General features: G+C 37.8%; 1 protein-coding gene across 2 annotated transcripts in view; it reads left to right on the top strand.

Moving 5' to 3' along the window:
* The window catches only part of ZC3H6 (zinc finger CCCH-type containing 6), a 53083-nt gene extending 45684 nt beyond the window's left edge, over nt 1-7399 (top strand). For both annotated transcript variants that reach the window (XM_024129794.3, XM_055088885.1), the window contains 3 exons: nt 1133-1644; nt 1966-2199; nt 5047-7399. In XM_024129794.3, coding sequence (XP_023985562.2) covers nt 1133-1644; nt 1966-2199; nt 5047-6518 — 2218 coding nt within the window. In that variant the 3' untranslated portion in view covers nt 6519-7399. The remainder of the gene's footprint in view (nt 1-1132; nt 1645-1965; nt 2200-5046) is intronic.
* Nucleotides 7400-23445: the final 16046 nt, after the last annotated feature.

The raw sequence follows: 23445 nt of genomic DNA, 5'->3' as shown, positions 1-23445 counted from the left end.
GCATGTGGGATCTTCCCGGACCGGGGCACGAACCCGTGTCCCCTGCATTGGCAGGCGGATTCTCAACCACTGCGCCGCCAGGAAGCCCCAAAACTATTTCTATTAAAGTCAAGAAGAAGACAAGTCTGTCCACTGCTTGGCTAAATATTATAGATTAGATCCTAGTCAATGCAAAAAGAGAAAGATATAATAGATATGATAATAGATATGATTAGAAATGGTGGGGCAGACTCATTATTTGGGCATTTTCCCGTAGTGAACCCCAAAGGAATCACTGACTAAATTATTAGTTGTACAGTTGTTCCTGGGTGTCTGACGAGGATTGGTTCCAGGAACTCCATGGATACCAAAATCCACAGATGCTCAAGTCTTTTATATTAAAATGGGGAAGTATTTGCATATAACCTTCATACATACTCCCATACACTTTAAATAATCTCTGGATTATCTATAATACCTAATACAATGCAAATGTTATGTAAATAGTTGTAAATACAATGTAGATACTATATAAATAGTTGCTGGAGTACAGCAAATCAAGTTTTGCTTTCGGAACTTTTTGCAATTTTTTTCTTCTGAATATTTTCGATCTGCAGTTGGTTGAATCTGTGGATGCAGAACCTGCCGATCTGGAGGGCCAACTGTAATTAAATTAGTAAGATGCCCAGAAAGAAGAGCAACATTCAAAAACTAAAATCTTTTTATATCAAGCAATAACCAATTAGAAATTGTAATACTAGCAGTACGTTTATATAGTATAATTCTAATTTTGTTACAAAAAGGTCTGTGTGCGCCTAGAAAAAGGATTAGAAGAGAACCAATCAAAAATTTTATCTCTGGGTGATAGGATTAGAGATGAATCTTATTTATCTTTGTATGTTTTTCAAAACATCAATATTAAGTTTTAGAACAGATGATAGTAAGCAGCAATTTAGAAAACTGTGTGCTAAAATGAAGGCAAGATACATATGTTGGTGTTTCTACTTATAGATAATATGGAATAAATTGCTTCTTAAAAATATAGTTTTCTCTTCTGATACCGTAAAACATTCAACCAGTATCTATTTAGAAATGTAACATTCTTGTTTGCCTCTTTTCTTTGAACTAAGAAATATTATTCTTTTGTCTACAGGCCACCAGCATTTTATAACAGTGCCTCACCACCAGGACCACAATTTCAGGAAAGCAGCCCGCATACTCAACATATGTATAGTTCTGGGTCAAGTCCAGGTCCCGGACCTAATATGTCTCAGGGACACAATAGTCCTGTGATGCACCCAGGCTCCCCTGGACATCATCCATGTGCAGGACCTCCTGGTCTACCAATGCCACAGAGCCCACCTTTGCCGCCTGGTCCACCTGGAATTGTAGGCCCTCACAGTCAAGCGGGAGTACTTATTCAACCGGATACACCTTTGACACCACCAAATATGAGTGGCGCTTACCATTGCCCTGGCTTTCCAGAACACATGATGAAAGTACCTAGAGAGAACCACTGTTCTCCAGGTTCATCACACCTGCAAAGTCCTGGTGAAATGCAGCTCAATACCAATTATGAGTCCTTACAAAACCCAGCTGAGTTTTATGATAATTACTATTCACAGCATGCTGTACATAATTTTCAGCCACCCAATAACTCTGGTGGTAAGCTTACCTTTTGAAATAACTCATTTCTAATTTAAAATATCTGGAGTCCTATTTTTCTTTAAAAGCATGAAAAGAATGCATGTTTTAAATAAAACAACATAAAATGTGATGAAATTGAAACATTAAAATATGATTTAAATTTAACCAAATATCTGTAACAGTAGAACTTTAGATAACCTTAAAAAGTGCTTACAATCACATAATAATCTGATAATCAAATGTGATTTTATTGTAACTCAATTTCTTACAACTCACAGTGGTACTTGTCTACTGGAGTTTTATGCTAAATCAGTGTCTCTTTCTGTGTTATGTATGTAGATGGGACGTGGCATGGTGAATTTGCCCAGCATCAACCTCCTATCGTTCAAGACTCACCTACCCGCGGGAGTGGGTCTGACAGCAGCAGTAATGTGACAGGCCATGGCCCCCTGCCTGCACCAGGTCTCCTCCCTGCAGTGCAGAGAGCTCTTTTTGTTAGACTTACTCAGAAATACCAAGAAGATGAAGAACCAGGCAGCACCCAACCTCAGAGGGCACCAAGCAAGGAAGAAGGTATGTCAGGTGTTATGATAGCATCTTACCTATTTGGATCACTCAGTTCCTGAAATGGTCTTGAATAAGTTTAAATTTGAAAAATGAGTTCCTGTGAACTATCTCTTCTATTTCCAATTTATCTCATAGCTCCTATCTTCTTGGGATTGATTGTAGTTTCCCGTGCCATTGATGCATTAGTAGTTAATTGCAAAGGGTTTGATTTGAAGCAGTAAAGAGATCTGAAGCTGGAGTGTGAGGCCTGGGCAAGCAGACTTGCTATTAAGCTTTTTTTCTTTTTTCTTTTCTTTTTTTTTTTTTTTTTTTTTAAAGAAAAGAAATAGAACAGGAACAAGATACCTTCCATTTCAGGAATTTTAACCTGTAACTCAAGCTCAAAGTTATTTGATTATTAGATTTCATGGGCAGAGGCTGTATACTTCAGGTTCTGCTATGTTATTAAGGAATATTATTTTTAATGTAAAAGGCTACGTGGGGACACTAAGTTTCCCTTAGTATTTTTGATATTGATAAGTGTACAGCAATTAGTTAACTCAGTTAAGGGCAGAGAACTTTAAATCACCCAGTTCTTCTTATGAATTACAAAATTGATGTGTTTGGCCACTGTTAAACATGAAATTTAGGGCTTCCCTGTCAGTCCAGTGGGTAAGACTCCGCACTTCCACTGCAGGGGAAACGGGTTTGATCCCTGGTCTAGGAAGTTTTGCATGTCTCGAGGTGCAGCCAAAAAAAGAAAAGAAACAAAACCATGAAATTTATGAATAACTATGTAAAACTAGATAACACTAGGTAGCTACAAGCTATTATATAAACATTGTTATGTTTTCAAAAAAGGTGTTATTAACTCTTCATTTATTTAGCATGACAGGGAAATGAGGAATTTCTAATAAGTTAATTTCCTGTAAAATTTATGTGTACTCTTTTAGGTGCTAATTCTAATACGCAACCATTTTAATGGTAATCTTTCTTTAAAGTGTAACAAAGCTTTATGTTTTCATAAATAAGAAAATTAAAACTTTTCTACATGATATAAAATTTTATACTATCATACTATAAAATTGGTAATGTTTTATGAGGCTTGTTTTCTCGGAATACAGAAAACTTCTTAAACAGCTAGGTTTTTTTGTGTTTTTGTTCAGTTAGAAATTTTATTGCCTTTATAAATTTTATTTGTCCTTTGATAAAATGCTGATAGAAAACTCTTAACTATCATTTTCTATCTAATATCTGCTTTCCACTGACCTTTCTCTACTGTTCTACTTTCTTTCTGCTCTATATTCATTCTTATTCCAAAAAGAATTTAAGACTGCTTATAAAATATATTGATATGAAAGTGAAAATAAAATAGCATCTTACCTATTTGGATCAGATTTGGATTGTCTTACCTATCTGGATCAAGTACCAAATTCTATGAGGAGTGAAACTCCTATACAGAAATATTTAAAATAACTACAACAGCTGAAAGTGAATCACAAGTCTAGCTCTAGACTTCCTGGAAGTCAAAGAAAAAAAAAAAAGAGAGATCCGGTGTCTAGAAGTAGTTTTTTCAGACACTGAGATATGAGTAAAACTTTTCGCCATTGTGATATAATATTGATATATACTATTTTAAGCCACATCCCCACCCTAAATACGAGTGCTTGTTTTTTTTGTTGTTGTTGTTTTTGTTTTGGCTTAAACAACAGATATTTATTGTCTCACAGTTCTGGGGGCCAGAAGTCTGAGATCTAGGTGTCGGCAAGGTGGATTCCTTCTGAGGGCTGTGAGGGAAGGATCTGTTCTATGTATTTTTTTTTTTAACATCTTTATTGGAGTATAATTGCTTTACCGAGTGCTTGTTTTGTCAGCACTGTTCTGCTCAAACTAAGTGTGTAACACTGAAGTTCGATGTTGTGGGAACACATTAGTGAGCAGTGAGATGAGGTAAAAGTGAGAATATATATGCTATTCTGTTGATCCAAGATATTCTAGGATATGTATGAATATGTGTGTGTACATATGTTCGTGTATATATATATGTGTGTATATATGGCCAATTCAGAGATAACCTGTGTGTGTTTTAATGGAGAGGAAGGAGACTCGCCCTCCTGAAGCATCAGTTTTTATTCCCTTCTCTACTAGAGAGAAGACCTCTGATGGTTAAGCGTCTTAACATTGTGCCTAATACACTAGGGTTACATAGGCTTTAAGAGTAAGGTCCAAAGTGTTCTCCTAAAGTTAAAGTATATAAATTTTAGGCTGTTAGTTTTCTTTGTTGTTTTTAATTTAATGTTTGAATAATTAATATATTCACACAGGTCAAACATCTAAAAATATAGTATGAGTGAAAAGTCCCCACCTGAGCCCACCCTTGCTCGGTTCCCTTTGCTTCCTTAACCATCATTGTTAGTGTTTTGTTTTCTTTCCAGGTATTTTCTTTTATAGCTCTCCCTTGTTATCCTGATAAATCCAGAGCTATGAAGTTTAAGGGATTGCTTGAATTAAAGAGAGCCAAAACATTTTGGTATTCCAAGAGTGTTTTCCCTTCTCCCCCAGCTCTGTCTTACCACACATTTCTGAGCTCCCTTTGGCCAGTTGGAATGAAAGGTTCAGACTGTTCTCTGACTAGAAGGACATTACACATGTTCTAATATCATACTTCTTTCTTTATAAAATATAGTGACTGAATTGTTAATTGTTATACCACATCTTATCTTGTTCCTTATCTTGAAACTCTGTCATTTCTATGATGCGTTTTCTTGAAGTTAGACTACACTTATTTCAGAAATAGTATATGTGTTTTTTTCATCTTAATTAAGGCCAAATATGAATGCTTCATTCTTTACCATAGTTTTTGTCTGCATTTAGATGATACTGTTAACTGGTATTCCAGTAGTGAAGAGGAAGAAGGAAGCAGTGTCAAGTCAATACTGAAAACATTGCAGAAACAAACAGAAACTTTAAGGAGTCAACAACAACCTTCCACAGAACTCAGCACTCCTACTGATCCAAGACTTGCTAAAGAGAAAAATAAAGGAAGCCAAGTTGTTGACCCTAGACTTAGGACTATCTCAAGGCAAGACGTTAGAAAATCTTCTGAGTCTACCCCACTGGATCTTAGACTTGCATGGGATCCCAGGAAATTAAGAGGGAATGGAAGTGGTCATGTAGGTTCTTCTGTTGTTGGAGCAAAGTTTGATTTACATCATGGAAATGCTGGCCCTAATGTCAAACACAAAAGAGGAGACGATGACGATGAAGATACAGAAAGAGAACTGAGAGAAAAAGCTTTCTTAATACCTTTGGATTCTTTACCTGGTATAGTGCTCCAGGATCCAAGGTCACAACTGAGACAGTTTAGTCACATTAAAATGGATATTACCCTAACCAAACCCAACTTTGCAAAACACATCGTGTGGGCTCCAGAAGACTTACTTCCAGTCCCTTTACCTAAACCTGACCCAGTATCTTCAATCAATTTACCTCTGCCCCCTCTTATAGCTGATCAGAGGCTCAGTAGGTTATGGAATACAAAAAGTGATCTTCGTCAAAGCACAATGCCCACTGATGCAAAACTAGCAGCCAAAGCCAAAATTAACACAGCAAACAGAGAAGGCTACCTAGAACAATTTGGAGACTTACATAGTTCAGGAAGTAAATTAGGAGATCCTAGGCTGCAAAAAAATTTTGATCCTAGACTTCACAGACTGCATAATACAGAGTCTCATCAAGCAGTTATAAAGGATTCACATACATTAAAGGGTGCCCCTCATTTAGCCAGATCAAACTCTGGTTCGTCACAGCCCTTAGGGGCAGTATCTAGCAATTCTGGTCCCGGGGCTTTGCCTCCATATGCCCCTAAACTCTCATCTTCAGCTGGCCTTCCCCTGGGAACTCCAGGTTCAGTTCTTAGTGCTATTAGTTTGTATGACCCTAGGGAGCATAGTTCATCATCTACATCAGAGCTAGCAACAGAAAATGCAGAGAACCAGAAAAAAAGTGGTGGTTTAAAAAGTAGTGATAAAAACGAGCCTCCTCCTGGAGAAGCAGTCCTACCACAGAAAATCGCTCCAAATGTGGACGTCACTGTTGATGGGCCAGCTGAGCCACAGGCAGATATTCTTGGGAGTTCCGGTACCGTTCAGGTCCCAGCAGTGCACAGTCTTCCGATTCAGGCATTAACAGGCTTAATTAGACCCCAGTACAGCGATCCAAGACAGTCAAAGCAGCCGGGTCAGGTGAGCCCCACCCCAGATGATGATCCTCGTAGAGCAACAGATGACAAATCTCTGAAAGAGGTTTTTAAAACTTTTGATCCAACTGCTTCACCGTTTTGTTAGCTATTGTGTAATTAAGCAGTTCTTTTCACTCTTGTGACTATTGCAGTCCCCTGCTGTTTTGTAACTGGTTTACCTCTATAGTTTATTTATTTTTAAATTATAAACACTTTTCAGCTGCTAGTATCAGAACCACATGAAGTTATATCCTCTAAAGCCTGTGGTATTTTATATAATATTTTTATAATTTTAAGAGACTGTAGTAATTGACATAGAAACCTATATATCATGTTAGCTTCAGTAAAAGTACTTTTATTGTAAATAAACCATCATGAACTCAACACTCTGCCTGAATATATGCCAGTTGTCTTTCATAATCAGTGTTTAGATAAATGATTACCACTTTTATATGGTTATTAGTTTCAAGCAATATAATGTACATTACTTTTCAGAAACAGTATTTTGACTAGGATCCTATTTGTCAACACAGAACTGATTAATATGTAATGCTAACTGCTAGCTAAAATGTAAAATGAAGTAAAACATTTTTTTTAAGTAAAACATTTTTAAAATCATAATTAGCAGAGCAGTTCATGTTTAAGGGCATCACTTTTATTAGTACTGGCAATATTATTTGTGTAAATGAAGCATTTGAATGTTGTACCTTTTAAAAGTATTTTATGGTATACTGTATCATAGAAGTTGGAGATATATAAATAGAATGTTTTGCTAAAGTGAAAAATTCCCGAGTTCTCTAACATAACTTTTTAAATTTAATTTTTCATATTAATAGTTTTGAGTTACTGCTGTGTTACATTATGATGTTTATGCGTTTCGATGTTTTTTGTCTTTAGCAGCATAATTTATATTACTTTTTCAAATGATGTAGCTGCAATAATTGTATTCATCATGACTTTGGCAATTTTTAACAAAATTTTAAAAGATCCAGTGAGTCTGTGGTGATTATTTCATTGATAATGTTTTAAATGTCCAGGTTCTATATTTTTTCTTAAATAGCGAGAAAACACAGAGATGGTATAGTCAACTGTATATGGCTACCAATAAAGAATCTCTTTCAGATCTCACCTGACTGGCATTCTATAACAGAGGAGACTGCCTGGTGTTTTAATGTATTCAATGTCTTCATAGTTCGGAAACCTCCTGAATTGATTAGAGGTTGTATTTTTATGAAAAATAATTTGTACTCATTCTTGTATATTTATTGCAGTATATAAATAATGGCAACCCTACCTGTTTTATACATGCATTATTTATAACTAAAACTAAGTAGTACACTTAGTTTCAGGCTAAGTGTATATATTAATATCTTGAACTAGAGGTATGTGACAGTATTTGCTAGTAACAACTCTAATAAGTAACTTGAAAAGGAGTATTTCATTATAAAAGATAATGGAAGTAGAGGAAATCAGTCCTTGAGAAGTGACTTTTAAAATATATAGCAAAATATTTATGTGGGAACCTAACACTCAGCATATGGTTTAACACTAATGTATATCCTTTCTATTCCCTTCTTCACTTTTTACTTTTTTTGCTCTGATTCCGTGCTTAAATGGGGTTGCAGTTAAGTGAACAAGAATTCTGCCTGCCTACCTAAGAAGTTCATAGTGTTCTAAGTGGAAGGACAGTTGTTCAAGGGAATGTGAGTTCCTACTATTTATACTTTGGTTACATTGTAGCCTAAAATGGTTCTGGATAATGTTTTTGGGTTAAAAAATGCAGTTTAGGGCTTCCCTGGTGGCGCAGTGGTTGCGCGTCTGCCTGCCGATGCAGGGGAGCCGGGTTCGCGCCCCCGTCTGGGAGGATCCCACGTGCCGCGGAGCGGCTGGGCCCGTGAGCCATGGCCGCTGGCCCTGCGCGTCCGGAGCCTGTGCTCCGCGGCGGGAGAGGCCGCGGCAGAGGGAGGCCCGCATACCACAAAAAAAAAAAAAGAAAAAAAAAATTGCAGTTTAAAGCCATTATAGAAAGAATTTTCTGACTTACTGTCCAAACGAACTTTATTGTTAATTGAAAAGCCAATAAAATGGATAAAACTGACAGAAAAAAATTTATATAGACACATTTATATTCCTAAGAATAATATTCCTTTATCAGGATAAAATCAGTAAAATTGCTGAATTTTAGTAATTAAATTGAAAATTTAGCAAATCTTTAATTCATAATTTTATAATTATTGTAAGTGATGCTGTTTACATTTAAAATATCACACACAAAAAGATAATTTGGATTGTTAAAGATCCAAATGGAATCCAAATTTTTTTTCCGGATTCTTAACAGAAGATCCTTTTTACTAAGAGAGATATTAAAAGATTAATTTAAAAGTAAGGTTTAAAAACCATTAATACTTACTTACTAAAAGTAAGTTCATTTATTTAGTATTCTTGAGCCCCTGTTACATCGACTAGTGGCCTAGAGGCTATTTTACGAGAAAGTTTGAACTTACCTTCAAATTTAACAATATATTTTTTATGAAAATGTTTTATTTATGTTTAAAATAATGATTTTTATTTGTAATGCTTTTTAATTGAGATAACTTTAGGGAATATTCTATTATATCCTATCAACCTGGATTATCTTAATATTCTTTTTTCCCATTTTCTTACCAAGATTTAATAAGTAGCCATTCTCTCTAATTAATAAGCTCCTTGTAAGGTGAATTGGTGTTTTTAGAGTCCATCTAATTTGATTTACACTATTACACTGAAAAGTACATTATGTCCCTATTCTTAGAAGCCAAACATTTACAGATAACAGAAATAACTGTCTTTAAAGAGTCTGCTAGACTCATTGGTTGAGATGTAACTTAACTATTCATACTGGTTTGTGAGAGTTTTATACCTGTTCCCTTTGATGTTGAATAGAGTGGGATATATCAGGGTGTGAATTGGGATACCCAGATGATCATAATTTAGACTGAGCAGCTACTTTCCCATGTCTTGTTTAGTTTGCTCCCAACTCCTATCTCTGGAGCTTTCCTAGTTAGGACCTTATTCTGAATCTTGAAAATGAACCAGATGTTGGAGTGATTTCAAAGTCTGCCTCAGCAGTTAGGTCTGTTGCTGTACAGACCCTCTGTGTTACCCAACCATATGCACTAAACCCCAGAATTAGGTTGCAACCAAAGTAGCCTAATTATGAAATGATGTTTGCTTAGGTTTCTTTGTCTTTTAACTTGCCGTAGGAGTTTAGTAGTTTTCCTTGCTAGTCGTACTTATTTTAAGAGTAGAAGAATAGTTGATTAGTAAAAAAAAGATCCTGTATGAGTGTTCGTATAAGCTACTTGCTGAATTAATTAGAAGAGAGAGAGGGAGGAAAGGAGAACTTATGAGGGCTAGAGGTTTATGACAGTGAATTCATTTTCTTGTTCTGAATTGATTTATAGGTGTTTTGATGTCTAGTTTGTTTTCTGTGAAATGGGTATAATTTTGACTGTTCACAGATTTGATGTAAGGAGCAAAGTAAGTATCATTTTTAAGTATTTTTAAATATAAAATTGCTTTATGACTTTCACAAACATAATCATTACGTTCCCACTGGGTTTGCATTAAGTTGTACAGATTCCGAAATAACATGATAAGGTTTGTGTGGTGCACCAGTTCTTTGAAGTTTCAGATGATACACATTTGAGACACAGTAGAATTGCCTGAGAAGTTCTTTCAGAGAATATTAACCCATCAAGTTGGCAATTTCCTTAAACATTTTGTGTATCAGTAAAACACAGGACTTTCCTATTTTAGAGCTCTATGGACTTGTAGTGTCTGTTCAAGATCTGACCGCTCTGCCCATTTTATGCAAGTTGGATACTGATGGAGGGTGAAAATCCTCTGATAGTGTCGTATGACTTACTTGCTTGAATCATAGCATGTGTGTTGTGGGCAAAGTGGCCAACTCAGTCAATATAAGGGCTGTTGGCTTTTAGAAACACTAGGGATATTTACTCCCACCTCAATATATATTTCTGCAAGCATGTGACATTGAGGTCTTTCTTAGTGACCATTTGCTTGATATTGATAAAGGTACATGTTCCTTTGGTTAATGGCATCTTGACGTTCAGAAGTTCCTAGGGATCTAGATGTGAGGGCTTGTCAATGTATTTCCATTTGCACAGGACAGAGTCTTACGGTGGAGACGTTCTCCCTGAGTTCATCCTTCTGGGCTGAGGGCTACACCTCAGAGGGGTTGTCTGTGCTAAAGGCTGTACCTCGGCGAGGTGGTGTGCAGTCAAGCAGTCCACTGATAGGGTGCCTGCAACCTTCAATATGGGGCTTTCTGTGAATTTCTAGAATGAAGAGTTGTAATTACCTTTTCAGAAATGGTTTGGCAGCACTTGATAATGTTATGTTCAAAATTTAGTGGTCATTAGTAAATTTAATTAGTTTAAATAAGGCTGAGTTTAGGAAATTTAAGCTTTGACAAAATGTAACCAGACAGGGTCTGAGTGTTTAAAGCTGTTTTTCTCACTTATGTGTTAGGACTTAGTGTTTATGTAACCTTTTCCCGAAGTAGCTTATGTGATTTGCAGAACCAGTGCCAGTAGCTACCAATCGCTGTTATTGCTGGTGTTATGTTTTCGAGTATGTTATTTATTAGCAGTATCTGCCAGTTGTAACAAAATCCAAATTAACCTGCCTTTCTTGGAAAGGATACATACCTAAGAAAGGACTTTAAGTTAATGTCAACGTAACATTTAGAATTTCTCATTTTAAAATAAAAAGCACATTTTAAACTGTATGTTATGCTTTTGGAGGCAGAACCCATATGTGTCTCCTTGCTTTTCTGCTTTCCCATTGCAAGCAAGCCTAGTTCTACGCACACAGTGGGTGCTTTGTTCCCAGCGTCCATCCAAGTTTAGATTTTACAGGTGCTGTCATCTGTTAGAGTAGATGCAACAGAGCCATTCCATGATCGTATTAGAAAGAGTACAATCATAAATTATACCTCCTTCAGTAGACACAGGGCACCAACCTTCTCTTTTTTTTGTCTCCCCTCCGCACCTCTCACCCAAACAATGTGAAAGTAGGGTTATGGCAGCTTTACTTAGGAGTTATGTGTTTCTACAATAGTTCGTAATTCTAAGAGTCCTCCAGACTTACAAGATAATTTTACTACTTCATTGTGGAAGTTTGAATAGATCAATAATTTATCCCCATAGATCTATGAAGGATTCTTTCTGTAATCTGAAAGAACTACATGCTAGAGTCTTATGTTTTTATTTTAAAATATATTTCTCTAATTTCCCCCTTCCTAGTCTCCTCAAAATTCAACCAAAATTATGAAGATATGCCTAACCTAGTGAATTTCCAATAGCATTTTATCCTAAGACCATTAACATGAACTTAACCCTTTCAAGTCATGGATTGGACTCTAAATCTGGGTCTTGTGTCTTGTCCTTAAACACCCTTCATTACCCTTTAGAATAGAACAGTCATGTGCTACAGTTGTGAGCATAGAGGAAATCTGTTTTTTCAAACAACTATGAGTTCTTGGAAAAATATCTTGTAGCTTGGTTTATCATTGAATCTCTTGTTTTTGTTTTTGTTTTGCGGTACGCGGGCCTCTCCCATTGCGGAGCGCAGGCTCCGGAGGCGCAGGCTCAGGGGCCATGGCTCACGGGCCCAGCCGCTCCGCGGCATGTGGGATCCTCCCGGACCAGGGCTCGAACCCGTATCCACTGCATCGGCAGGCGGACTCTCAACCACTGCGCCACCAGGGAAGCCCGAATCTCTTGTTTTTTAAACTTAGAATTTATGAGAAAAAAGTTAATATATAGCTTGTTATAGTATTTTAGAAAAAAATCAACCCTGTGAATTATCAGGCTCCATGCTCCTTGGCTTATTACTCTACTGATTTTAATACCTCTGTGAGGGCATTAAGGTTGAGAGGAATGGCGAAATTTGTGTTAGATAATATTATTTTGTCAGTGATGTGATATATAGGTTATTGTAAAGGAATTAAATACATACAGACCCAATTTTTGAAAATTAGTCATGTTGTTCCCAAACTTCCATTACAAGCAAGATCTTGGGGTTTGTTGTCAGTGATAGACTATACATTTTATGTGCTTTTTAAATAGAGAAGGTGAAAAATAATTAACTAGTATTACAGATACGAGGTTTTAGTCCACCTCTATTTTATAGGAATTTGCCCTCCAAATGTTTGAGAGAAAAGTCAAACAAGATAGGAGAATATCTTTTCCTGAAGTAGAATGAAATTTCCTTTAAAAGTGACAATCAAGAAATAGTCATTTCTATACTTAATTGCCAGAGTTTTTAAAAATTTTATGTTTCCTACCGTAAACCCAGTGCTCCTCCACCAAGGATTCAGAAAGGGCTCAGTATAAATCCAGGGTTCTAGGCCATTTTGTCTTTAGTCTAGGGCTGCTATGCTTGCACATGGTAAGGGCATTGATGGCACTTGTGTCCTAGGATGTCATGTGTTTGTGTGTTTGGTAGGAGGTGGTGTTGTGTCCAGATTCCTGGTCGCCCACTTTCTATCAGATTTACAAGCACCATCTGTAGGGTAGGCTGAAATCCAGATTAAACCTATGCAGTATGAAGTAGTGTTTTTTTTTAACTTCCTACTGTTATTATTTCAGTTCCCTACCTTGTATCCCAAATGGTGGGGAAATGCTGCCTTGACTGTTTCACTTTGGAGGGTTTTAATAGATAACCAATTTAGTAGATTAACTAGATTATTAATCTACTGTCTGTTCAAAAGATACGAGCAAAGGGTATACTTTGCTGAATTGATAAATTATTCTACATGAGGACTAACACATCCCTTGGTAACATCAGGAATATCTTTTTTTTCCCCTTCTCATTTACTAAAAACGTTTCCAAGTTGCATTCTGTTGTTGCAAGTTTCTGTAGTTTTCTTCTGTGACATCTTTCTATTGTCTGACTTTAAATAAAAATGTTTCTAATAATATATGTCTGGCAGTGCATTGCTTTGCTTTAATAAATCTTCAGTAGTTAAAGATAGAGCACTGGGGAGCCGTGTACTCGTACGAGAGTTTATAAATGGAACACCTCCAGGTCTTCCTGAAAGAAGGGGACAGCAGTAAACTGTCCTTCAGGTTATCCTTAGTGCACAGAGAGTGTGCTTCACTTAACCACAGAGATTAACAGCATTTAAGGCCCTATCCTGCATAAGGGAGTATCTCTTACATTAGCTTAAATTAATTTTCTGTTAAAAGATCTGAATCTGAGAGGTTGCTAGCAAATGTAATGCTTAGAGTAGTACAAGAGCTCTTCAGGGTCAAAATAGGATCTCATTGCAGGAAAGGCTCTCAGAGAGCAACTGGTCATTTTTCCCTCCAAGATCAGGAGCAACAAAGAAGTTGGCTAGTCATGCTTCCCTCAAAGGTCAGGAAGTATCATTATCTTCTGACTTCTGTTCTAGCATGTTCAATGGCCAAGGGCACCCTGTCTCAAATAAGGGAACCTAGTAGATTACTGGATTTAATTACGGAGCAACTCAGATTATCAGAAACTTCTTCCTTGAGAGCTAGCATGATCTGGTCCTGGTGCAGAGTCTCTCCTGAGCAGTGCAACGCGGGGCAAGTTAGGACTTCACTGAGTATCACTTTCCTCATGGACAAAATGGGGACTCATCACTTCTTTAAGAAAGACTGTTTGAGCACTTAGCATTTGCTATTATGTTTTGAGTTACAGAGATGGGTAAGATAGACTGCTTTTTTTTTTTTTTTTTTTTGCGGTACGCGGGCCTCTCACTGCCAAGGCGGCCCCCCCCCGCCCCCCGCCGTTGCGGAGCACAGGCTCAGCGGCCATGGCTCACGGGCCCAGCAGCTCCGCAGCATGTGGGATCCTCCCGGACCGGGGCACGAACCCGTGTCCCCTGCATCGGCAGGCGGACCCTCAACCACTGCGCCACCAGGGAAGCCCTAGACTGCTTTTTATTAATTTATTTTTTTTTGTGGTATGCTGGCCTCCCTCTGCCGCGGCCTCTCCCGTCCTCTCCCGTTGCGGAGCACAGGTTCCGGACGCGCAGGCTCAGCGGCCATGGCTCACGGGCCCAGCCGCTCCGCGGCATGTGGGATCCTCCCAGACCGGGGCGCGAACCCGGTTCCCCTGCATCGGCAGGCGAACGCGCAACCACTGCGCCACCAGGGAAGCCCCCTAGACTGCTTTTTAAATCAGACTTACTACAAAGTGAGTGAAGTCACAGTGCTTTGCGGCTAATATCAAATGATCAAGTGCACAAGGATATATTTTAGAAAATTATAAGGAACCAAAAAAAGTATGGTGGACATAATGTTACATAATTCTTTCAAAGCAAACCACGCCCGTCTCTAACATCCTCACATTGGTGGTGGCTCTGCCCCTTTTACTTCATCCTCCACAATGGCACATTCGTCTGCCCAGCATTTTAGAGCCCCAAAGTGTTTATAATAATTACAGTAAAACCTCAATAAATGCTAGTTTAGTGATAGGCAGTGTGCTTGGGGATTAATTAAATATTCACCATGTGATGAACATGCTGGTTACTTTTTTTTACTACGATATATTCTTGGATACCCCAACAATAAAATACTCAACAAATATTTTTATTGAGATATAATTGAGGTAGAACATTCTATTAGTTTCAGGTGTACAACATAATGATTCAATTTATATATGTATTATAAAATGATCACCACAATAAGTCTAGTCAACATCCATCACCCCGCAGTTACAAATTTTTTATCTACTCTCAACAACTTTCAGATATGCAATACAGTGTTATTAACTATAGTCACCATGCTGTATCTTACATCCCAGGACTTATTTATTTTATAACTGGAAGTCTGTCCCTTTTGACCCCCTTCACCAGCTTTGCACCTACCCCTCCCTGCCCCGGCCTGCCTCTGGTAACCACTAATATGTTCTCTGTATCTCTGAGTTGGCTTTTTGTTTTTGTTTTTTAAATTCCACATATAAGTGAGATCATTCAGTATTTGTCTTTCTCTGTCTGTCTTCCCTCACTTAGCATAATGCCCTCAAAGTCCATCCATGTTGTCACAAATAGCAGGATTTCCTTCTTTTTTTATGGCTGAATAATATTTCACATTATGCATATGTACCACATTTTCTTTATCCATTCATCCATTGATGAACACTTAGGTTGCTTCCATGCCTCAGCTCTTGCAAATAATGCTGCAGTGAACATCAAGGTGCATAGACCTTTTCCTGTTAGTTTTGTTTGTTTGTTTCCTTCAGATAAATATCCAGAAGTGGAATTGCTGGACCATTGGTAGTTCTATTTTTAATTCTTTAAAGAACTTCATACTGTTTTCCATAGTGGTTGAAGCAATTTACATTCCCACCAGTAGTGTACAATGATTCTTTTTTCTCCACATTTCCACTAACACTTGTTATTTCTTGTATTTTTGATAATAGCCATTCCGACAGGGGTGAGGTGATATCTCGTGGGTTAGATTTGCACTTCTCTGATGATTAGCAATATTGAGCACCTTATCATGTACCTGTTGGCCATCTGTATGTCTTCTTTGGAAAAATGTCTATTCAGATCCTCTGCCCATATTTTAATCAGATTGGTGTTTTTTCTTTTGCTATTCAGTTGCATGATTTCTTTATATATTTTAAATATTAACCCCTTATCAGATGGATGGTTTGCGAGTATTTTTTCCCATTCTGCAGGTTGCCTTTTCATTTTGTTGATGGCCGATAAACATTTATTGACTAAAAAAAAAAAAAAAATTTATTGACTGAATAGACTAATTTCAACTTAGAAAAGCTTTGGAAAGACTCTCACACTTGCAGTTATCTTCTACTGTATGTGGAGTATCTAGTGAGTGAGAAATAATGCAGATTGGTCTTTTTCTCAGATCTCCAATCAGCTGCTGAAGCTGGAATTAGACCAGTGAAATATGGTCACCACTGTCATATTGATGGCATCCAAGGAAGTGAAAAGACCAAAGTGTTCCCATAAAACAAAGCAAAATTCCAGCATAGGATTTATTAGCCATAACCACAGACGAGCACGTTTCCATTGATCTTACAGGCATGTAACCCGGCAGGTCTCTCAAGGATCCCTAAGTGTCTTTAATTATCCTTAGAAGCTCTTTTCCCAAAAGTGAGCCAAGCCTCTCTACATCCCTGATATCTACCTCCTCCCGCTAAGTAGCATCAGAAACAGTCATTAAAAGATGTATCATTTTTCAAATTATTAACGGACTTTCTCTTTTGTCTTTTGGAGTTTGCAAACTCTTGCCTCATTGGCTTGTGACAGCCATCCAACTGGGATAGTGGAGTGAAAGAGAAGAGACCATTATGGCTTGTTACAAGGAATACAAAGAGAATGAAGGTAATATTCAGCTTTAACACTCAAAAATGGGATTTTGAAGCAATATCATAACCTGGTTTGAAATAATTGTCTGAATTCCTTTATCACCCCTTCAATATATCAATGACCAGAGTTTTGCTTAAAAAGGGGGCAAACAAAAGAGAAATGTGGTGGAGGAAGGAAGCCTTTTTCTTTCTGTCCCTGGAGAATTCTAAGAAAAAGCATAAGAGGAAAGGAGAAGAGGGGATTGATCAGATGGATGTCCAGAATTGTTTTCTCGGGGGTTGTGGGTAACGAGAGCTTTGATTTCTGTCTGAGTTTCTGGGAGGAGACTGTAGTGCAGAGGTCCCATCACTGATGTGGGGCAGCCAAGGTTACATGGAAGTATTTGCTCAGGATGTCCTGATTCTCCTGGGGCACTCTCAAACCTGTGTGTCCATGGGTGCCCTCTGTGATAAGATGTGGTGACCACACAGCAGAAGCCAAGGAAGGGGGTCATTAAGAGCTTAAGCCATTAGGAGCCAAGGAGAAGCAAAGGCTGTGAGGGCAGTTGTTGTATGCTCCCTGGGAGCACTTCCCAAGCCAAAGAAAGGGCCACAGTTTACCCAGGTGTATATATGGCATGAGAGGCCAGCAGGTGTTGTGGACAGTGATCAGAGCAATGGATTTCAACCAGTGGTCACTCCAGGATCAGCACAAACCTACAGGGCTCACTGCCCCTACCCCCAAGCCAAAAAATGTATGAGCAAAGCTACAGGGCTCACTACCGAACGCCCCCACCACCACCACACACATACACACACCCCTAGATGCCATCTTAGGAGAGACTGAATCCTACTAAGCTTTTAAACCAGCTTGGACATCTAATTTTCTCCTGATCATTGGGTGTGAGCTCAGGAGAAAGGCCAGACAGGTTACTTTCCATATCTGAGTTGTGTGAGCTAAAATCTGCAACCCAAGAGACACTTACTGAAGAGCGGCTTACTTTCCATCAAGCATCTGGAGTCTGTAGTTCCCCCAAGCTCACGACAGCAGACGGGGCAACAGAAGTTCAATGTTTACTCTGAGGCCTCGTCCACTATTTCCATTGAACACTGGCTCAGAGAGAGTTCACCAGACGTCCAGTTCTTACACAGAGCCCAAGAGTTTACTGAGACAATATCTCATTACATGTTCCAGGAGGTGGTGTTGGCAGTTTAGTTACTGCCATCCATTTCCAGGAAGGCAGCAGACCCTGAAACTTGGCAATGTGTTGTTCAAGAGGGCTTCAGTATAAATAGAAAGGAAGAGAGTGTCATGGGTGAGGCCAAGCAAGCATAGTTGTAAGATAGGTTAGATATAAAATTAATTTAAATGAGTCTCAGAGGAAAAATAAAGGCTATGAATAAGGCTAAACTGTGGTTTCATTTAATGAACTGAATACAAGTTTAAGTACAACTAAAATGGACATAATTGACCTAGGAAGCAGTGAGACAGCCTCACAAAGGTTTGCATTCGTTTTTACAACTGCTCTAAGACTGGTTTGGAAATCTTAAGTTGGTATTATATCAAGGCCCCATCTATGGGATTTGGTTGTCTCCTCAGTAAAATAATGCATTTAATTTGAGGAATGAAATTTCTTGTTCCAGATTCAAAATTATAAATATGTATGTTTCTGGATCTCTGTGTCCATTTTTTGTTTAAGTGTGTGTGTGTGTGTGTTGTGCTGACATAGCAGATGTCCCAGTGTTTGGTTTAGTTTTGGAATCGGTGCCAGTTGCCTATTAGGTCCATATAATCAGGACAAGGTACCAGCTCAGTTCACAGTTAAATGTAGGAAGTTAAGAGAAGCACCCTAATATTCTTCTGTGAATTAAGTGTAAATTATGTCAGGAGGCTACTAAGTCCCATGATAATGTTAAGAAATGTAGAAGGAAAAGAATGTTTTCTATCTCCTCAACATACAGGTTCCTGAGTGTTCCAGTTTCAGTGTGCAGGGTTGTGAGGAGGAGGAAGACTGGCTTGCCTGTCCACTCCTTCTAAGTCCCCTCCTCCTGCCCTCTTCTGTTTTTTGATCTCCAGCCATACCTAGGTTTTTACCAGTTTTTACTTTATTTTGTTTTAGAGAAGGGATTGTCCATCCTACCTCCCCACTTTCAAATCTTGATTTGTCTCCTCCTTCCCCTAAGGATTTGCTTTTCCAGGCATCCCTTCTCTGTTCAGTCTCTGTATGGCGGCAACTTCACCTACATGTGTGCTATATCCCTCTAGTGAAAACTACTGATCATGACTTCTGCTTCTGGTCATAATGTTGTAACAGGGACTGGATTTATCCTCCTCCTTTAAACAACTAGAAAACTGGATAAAAATATATGAAATTACTCTATTAGACATTGGACCATAGTCCATGAAAGACATTGATATTTAAGAGAAGAAAAACAACTAAGGAAGCCCTGCAATCACCCCAGCTCTTTGCCTGTCATTACATTCTGGACCACAGAGTAGGGAGGAGGATCCCAGGCAGTGCACAGCAGTCTCACTAAATGGAGGCAAAGATGGAAGCAGGAGGCAGAGGCAGCTGTGTGGCAGAGTTCTGGAGAGGAGAGAGCTAGCAGAAACAGAATTCCAGAAATATGTGTAGGGGTCCCCTTGAGTCTTTGTTGAACACTAAAATGTGAATTTGTGGAGTGAAACTCCAGAAGGTTGGATAAAGAGTGGCTGGGGAGCTGTGAGTTATACTGTTCTAGGAACTCTTACCACCTCTAGGAATTGTTCACGCTTCTTCCAGTCAGAGGGGAGAGTTCTCACTGATCACTTGAGTTATGCAGTAGAGACTCCAGAAAGGCTGAAGCTTAATAGTAGGTTTAAATTATCCCTAAGGTAGAGACTGCTCTCTGTCTGATATAACAAAGCTTAAAAATAAGGCTCAGAAGGATAAAACTAAACCACAAGTGACTGCACTGCCTGCCAGAACAGAGCTCAACACTCTTTAAAGTGAGACAGTAAAATCCGTACATTCAACAACATAAGATCTACAATGTCCCGCATCCAACCAAAAATTGGTAGACATGCCAAGAAGCAGGAAAGTATTGTCTTTTACTAGGAGACAGTAAGTCAGTAGAAACATATCCAGAAAGTATAGCATGATGAAATTAGCAGACAGGGATATGAAAACAGCTATTATAAATAAGTTTACATATTTAAGGGAAAATATTAGCATATTGAGGAAAGAAATGGAAGATAATTTTTAAAATAATGAGATTTCTAGAGCTGAAAAGTACAACATCAGAAGTAAAAAATTCACTTCATGCAATTAAAAAGAGCTAAGACACTGCAAAAGAAAATATTAGTGTACTTGAAGATGTAGCAATAGGAAGTATCCAACATGGAACACAAAGAAAAAATAAATTAAAAAAAAAAAAAAGAACAAGAGTTTCAGTGACCTGTGGGCAAATACCAAGCTGTCTGTCATACATGTAATTGGACTCCCAGGAGGAGGATTGGTGGGGGAAGGAGTAGCAGAAAAAAAAGTATTTGAAGAGATAGCAGAAAATTTTCAAAATTTGATGAAAGCTGTAAGTTCAGATGCAAGAAACTCAATGAACCTCAAGCACAATAAACACAAAGAAGAACACTCCAAGGCACATAATCACATTCCTGAAAATCAGTGATTAAGGGAAACTCGAGAGACAGAAACAAAAGACATATGTACAGAGAAATAAGCCTAACAATAACTGCAAATTTCTTGTCAGAATCCAAATGAACCATAAGACAATGGAAAGACATCTTTAAAGTACTAAAGGAAACTATCAATGTAGAATTAGGTAACTAGTGAAAATACCTTTCACAAATCAGGAAAAAGTGAAGACAGTTTCACACAAACAAAAGCTGAGAGAATTTGTTGCCATCAGACCTGTGCAATAGGAAATGTTAAAGGAAATTCTTCGGGCAGAAATGAGGAATGAGGTGCATCAGAAATGGTAGATATGTAAGAAAATATTAAAAATTTTGACTTTTAAAGACTTTGAAAGAAAAATTACTACTTAAAGAAAATATTGTAACTGTGGATTGTGGTGTTTATAAAATATATGTTACAACAGTGACACATGGGAAAGGAGAGGGAAATGGAAGGTTTTTTTTTTCTTTTTTTGAGAGAGATATATACAGTACATGAAGTGCTATAATTTCATTTAAAAGTAGACTGTGATAAATTAACAATGAATATTGTAAACCCCAGAGCAATTAGCATAAAATACACCAGGGAAGTACAGCTTATAAAACAATGTGGAGATAAAATGGAATTATAAAAATATGTTCAAGTAATCCAAAAGAAGGCAGGAAAAGAGGAGAAAAAGGAGGAAAACAAACCTTGTTAATAATTTCATTAAATGTAAATGGTCTAAACACTCCAACTAAACTACAGAGATTGTCAGAGACACTATAAATCCACAATAATCAAGAGAGAGTCAGATTGCCTTAAGGATGGACATATAGGCCAATGTAACAGAAGAGAGACACTAGAAGTTGACCCACATATATATGGCCAACTGATTTTCACTAAGAAGCTAAAGTAATTCAATGGAGAAAGGACAGTCACTTCAGCAAATTATGCTGGAGCATCTGGATATTCATATGCAATAAATAAATAAACCTTAACCCTTTTCTGACACCACACACAAAGAGTAATTTGAAATGGATCTTAGACCTAATTGTAAAAGCTAAAATTACATATATACTTATAGAAAAAAATAGAAAATCTTTGCAATCTTGGGATAGGCAAAGGTTTCTTAAGATATAAAACAAAAAGAATGAATTATAAAAGAAAAAATGGTAAATTTGATTTCACTAAAAATTTTAAATTTCTACTCTTCAGAAGATATCTTTATGAACACAGACAGACATGCCCCAGACTGGGAGAAAATACTTGCAATAAGGATTTGTATACAAGATATTTAAGAAACTTTGTTATAACTCACTGGTTAATAAAAAGCAACCAAAAAATATGGGCAATGAAAGAAAACTATACAAATGACCAATAAGTACCAGAAAATGTGCTCGATATTATTTTTATTTTATTTTATTCTTTAATTTAAATAAATAAATATTTATTTATTCCACATGTGGCACTTGGAACTTCCCTGACTAGGGATTGAACCCATGCCCCCTGCAGTGGAAGTATGGAGTCTTCACCACTGGACCACCAGGGAAGTCCCTTGGTGCTCAGTATTATTAGTGAACAAGGTAATGCAAATTAAAACCACAGTGACATACCATTAGACACCCTTGAGAATGACTAAATTTTTTTTTTTTTTTTTGGCGGTACGCGGTCCTCTCACTGTTGTGGCCTCTCCCGTTGCGGAGCACAGGCTCCGGACACGCAGGCTCAGTGGCCGTGGCTCATGGGCCCAGCCACTCCACGGCATGTGGGATCTTCCTGGACTGGGGCACAAACCTGTGTCCCCTGTATCAGCAGGCGGACTCTCAACCACTGCGCCACCAGGGAAGCCCGAGAATGACTAAATTTATAAAGACTGACAATATCAAATGGTGGGAATATAAAATGGTACAACCACTTTTGAAAATAATTTCATAGTTTCCAATAAAAGTAAGAGTATAATTACAATCCAATGCAGCAATTCCACTCCTAGGTATTTATTCAAGAGAAATAAAAATACATGTCCACACAAAATCTTGTACGTTCGGTTGTTTTTCAAAATAACAAAACCTGAAAAGAATCCAAATATCTATGAGCATGCAAATGGATGAAGATATTATGCTATGTCCATAATTGAAATACTATTCAGTGATAAAAAGTAACAAACTACTGATACACAAAGCCACATGGTTGTGCTGAATGAAAGAATTCAGACACAAAACAGTCCTTACCATATGATTCCTTTTATGTGAAGTTTTAGAGTAGTCAAAACAAATCTGTAGTTACTGAAAACAGATCAGTGGTTGCCTGGGCCCAGAAAAGGGTGAAATTTTACTGTAAAGGAACACAAGGGAACTTTGGGGGATGATGGAAAATATTCTATAGTGTGACTGTGGTTACAAGGTGTATACATTTGTCAAGCGGCAGTTCAGGTCCACATCTTATTCTCCTTGGCCAGCAGCTAATTAAGGCATGTTCTCATTCTTCCCCCTCTTCCTCTTCTTCTTCCTCCTTCTCCTCCTCCTTCTTTAATTTATTGAGGTGTAATTGGCATGTAACATTAAATTACTTACAGTTGTACAACATAATGATTTGATATTTGTAAGAATTGAAAAATGATCACCACAATAAGTCTAGTTAAGGCATATTCTTCTTATCACAAAAGGCAAGAGCACAGAAGGATGAACCCAACTATATAAGCACATTTCAACTAACACATCATATCAACAACATTCCATTGCTAAGACAAGTTCCATGGCCAAAACTAACATCTTAATCTGGGGAAATACAGTCTGTCCACAGTGGGAAGGGGTGTGGGGTGAGAAATTGCTGAATAATAGTCTAAACTATCAGAACACTTGAATCAATTCTCTGTATCAAACATTCATACTCATTCAGCAAATATTTATTTAGCACCTTCTCTGCCAATTTTAGGCTCATTTGTGAACAAAAAGACCTGGTCCTCAGGGAGTTTTATCCTACATTTCTCAAATGAAAAATGTATGTGAAATCCAGCCTACAAAATGGATGAAA

The sequence above is a fragment of the Physeter macrocephalus genome, chromosome 12, assembly GCF_002837175.3.
Source record: "Physeter macrocephalus isolate SW-GA chromosome 12, ASM283717v5, whole genome shotgun sequence".
Classification (NCBI taxonomy): domain Eukaryota; kingdom Metazoa; phylum Chordata; class Mammalia; order Artiodactyla; family Physeteridae; genus Physeter; species Physeter macrocephalus.
The sequence above is the reverse complement of the archived record's forward strand: the minus strand, read 5'-3'. Positions and strand labels throughout refer to the sequence as shown.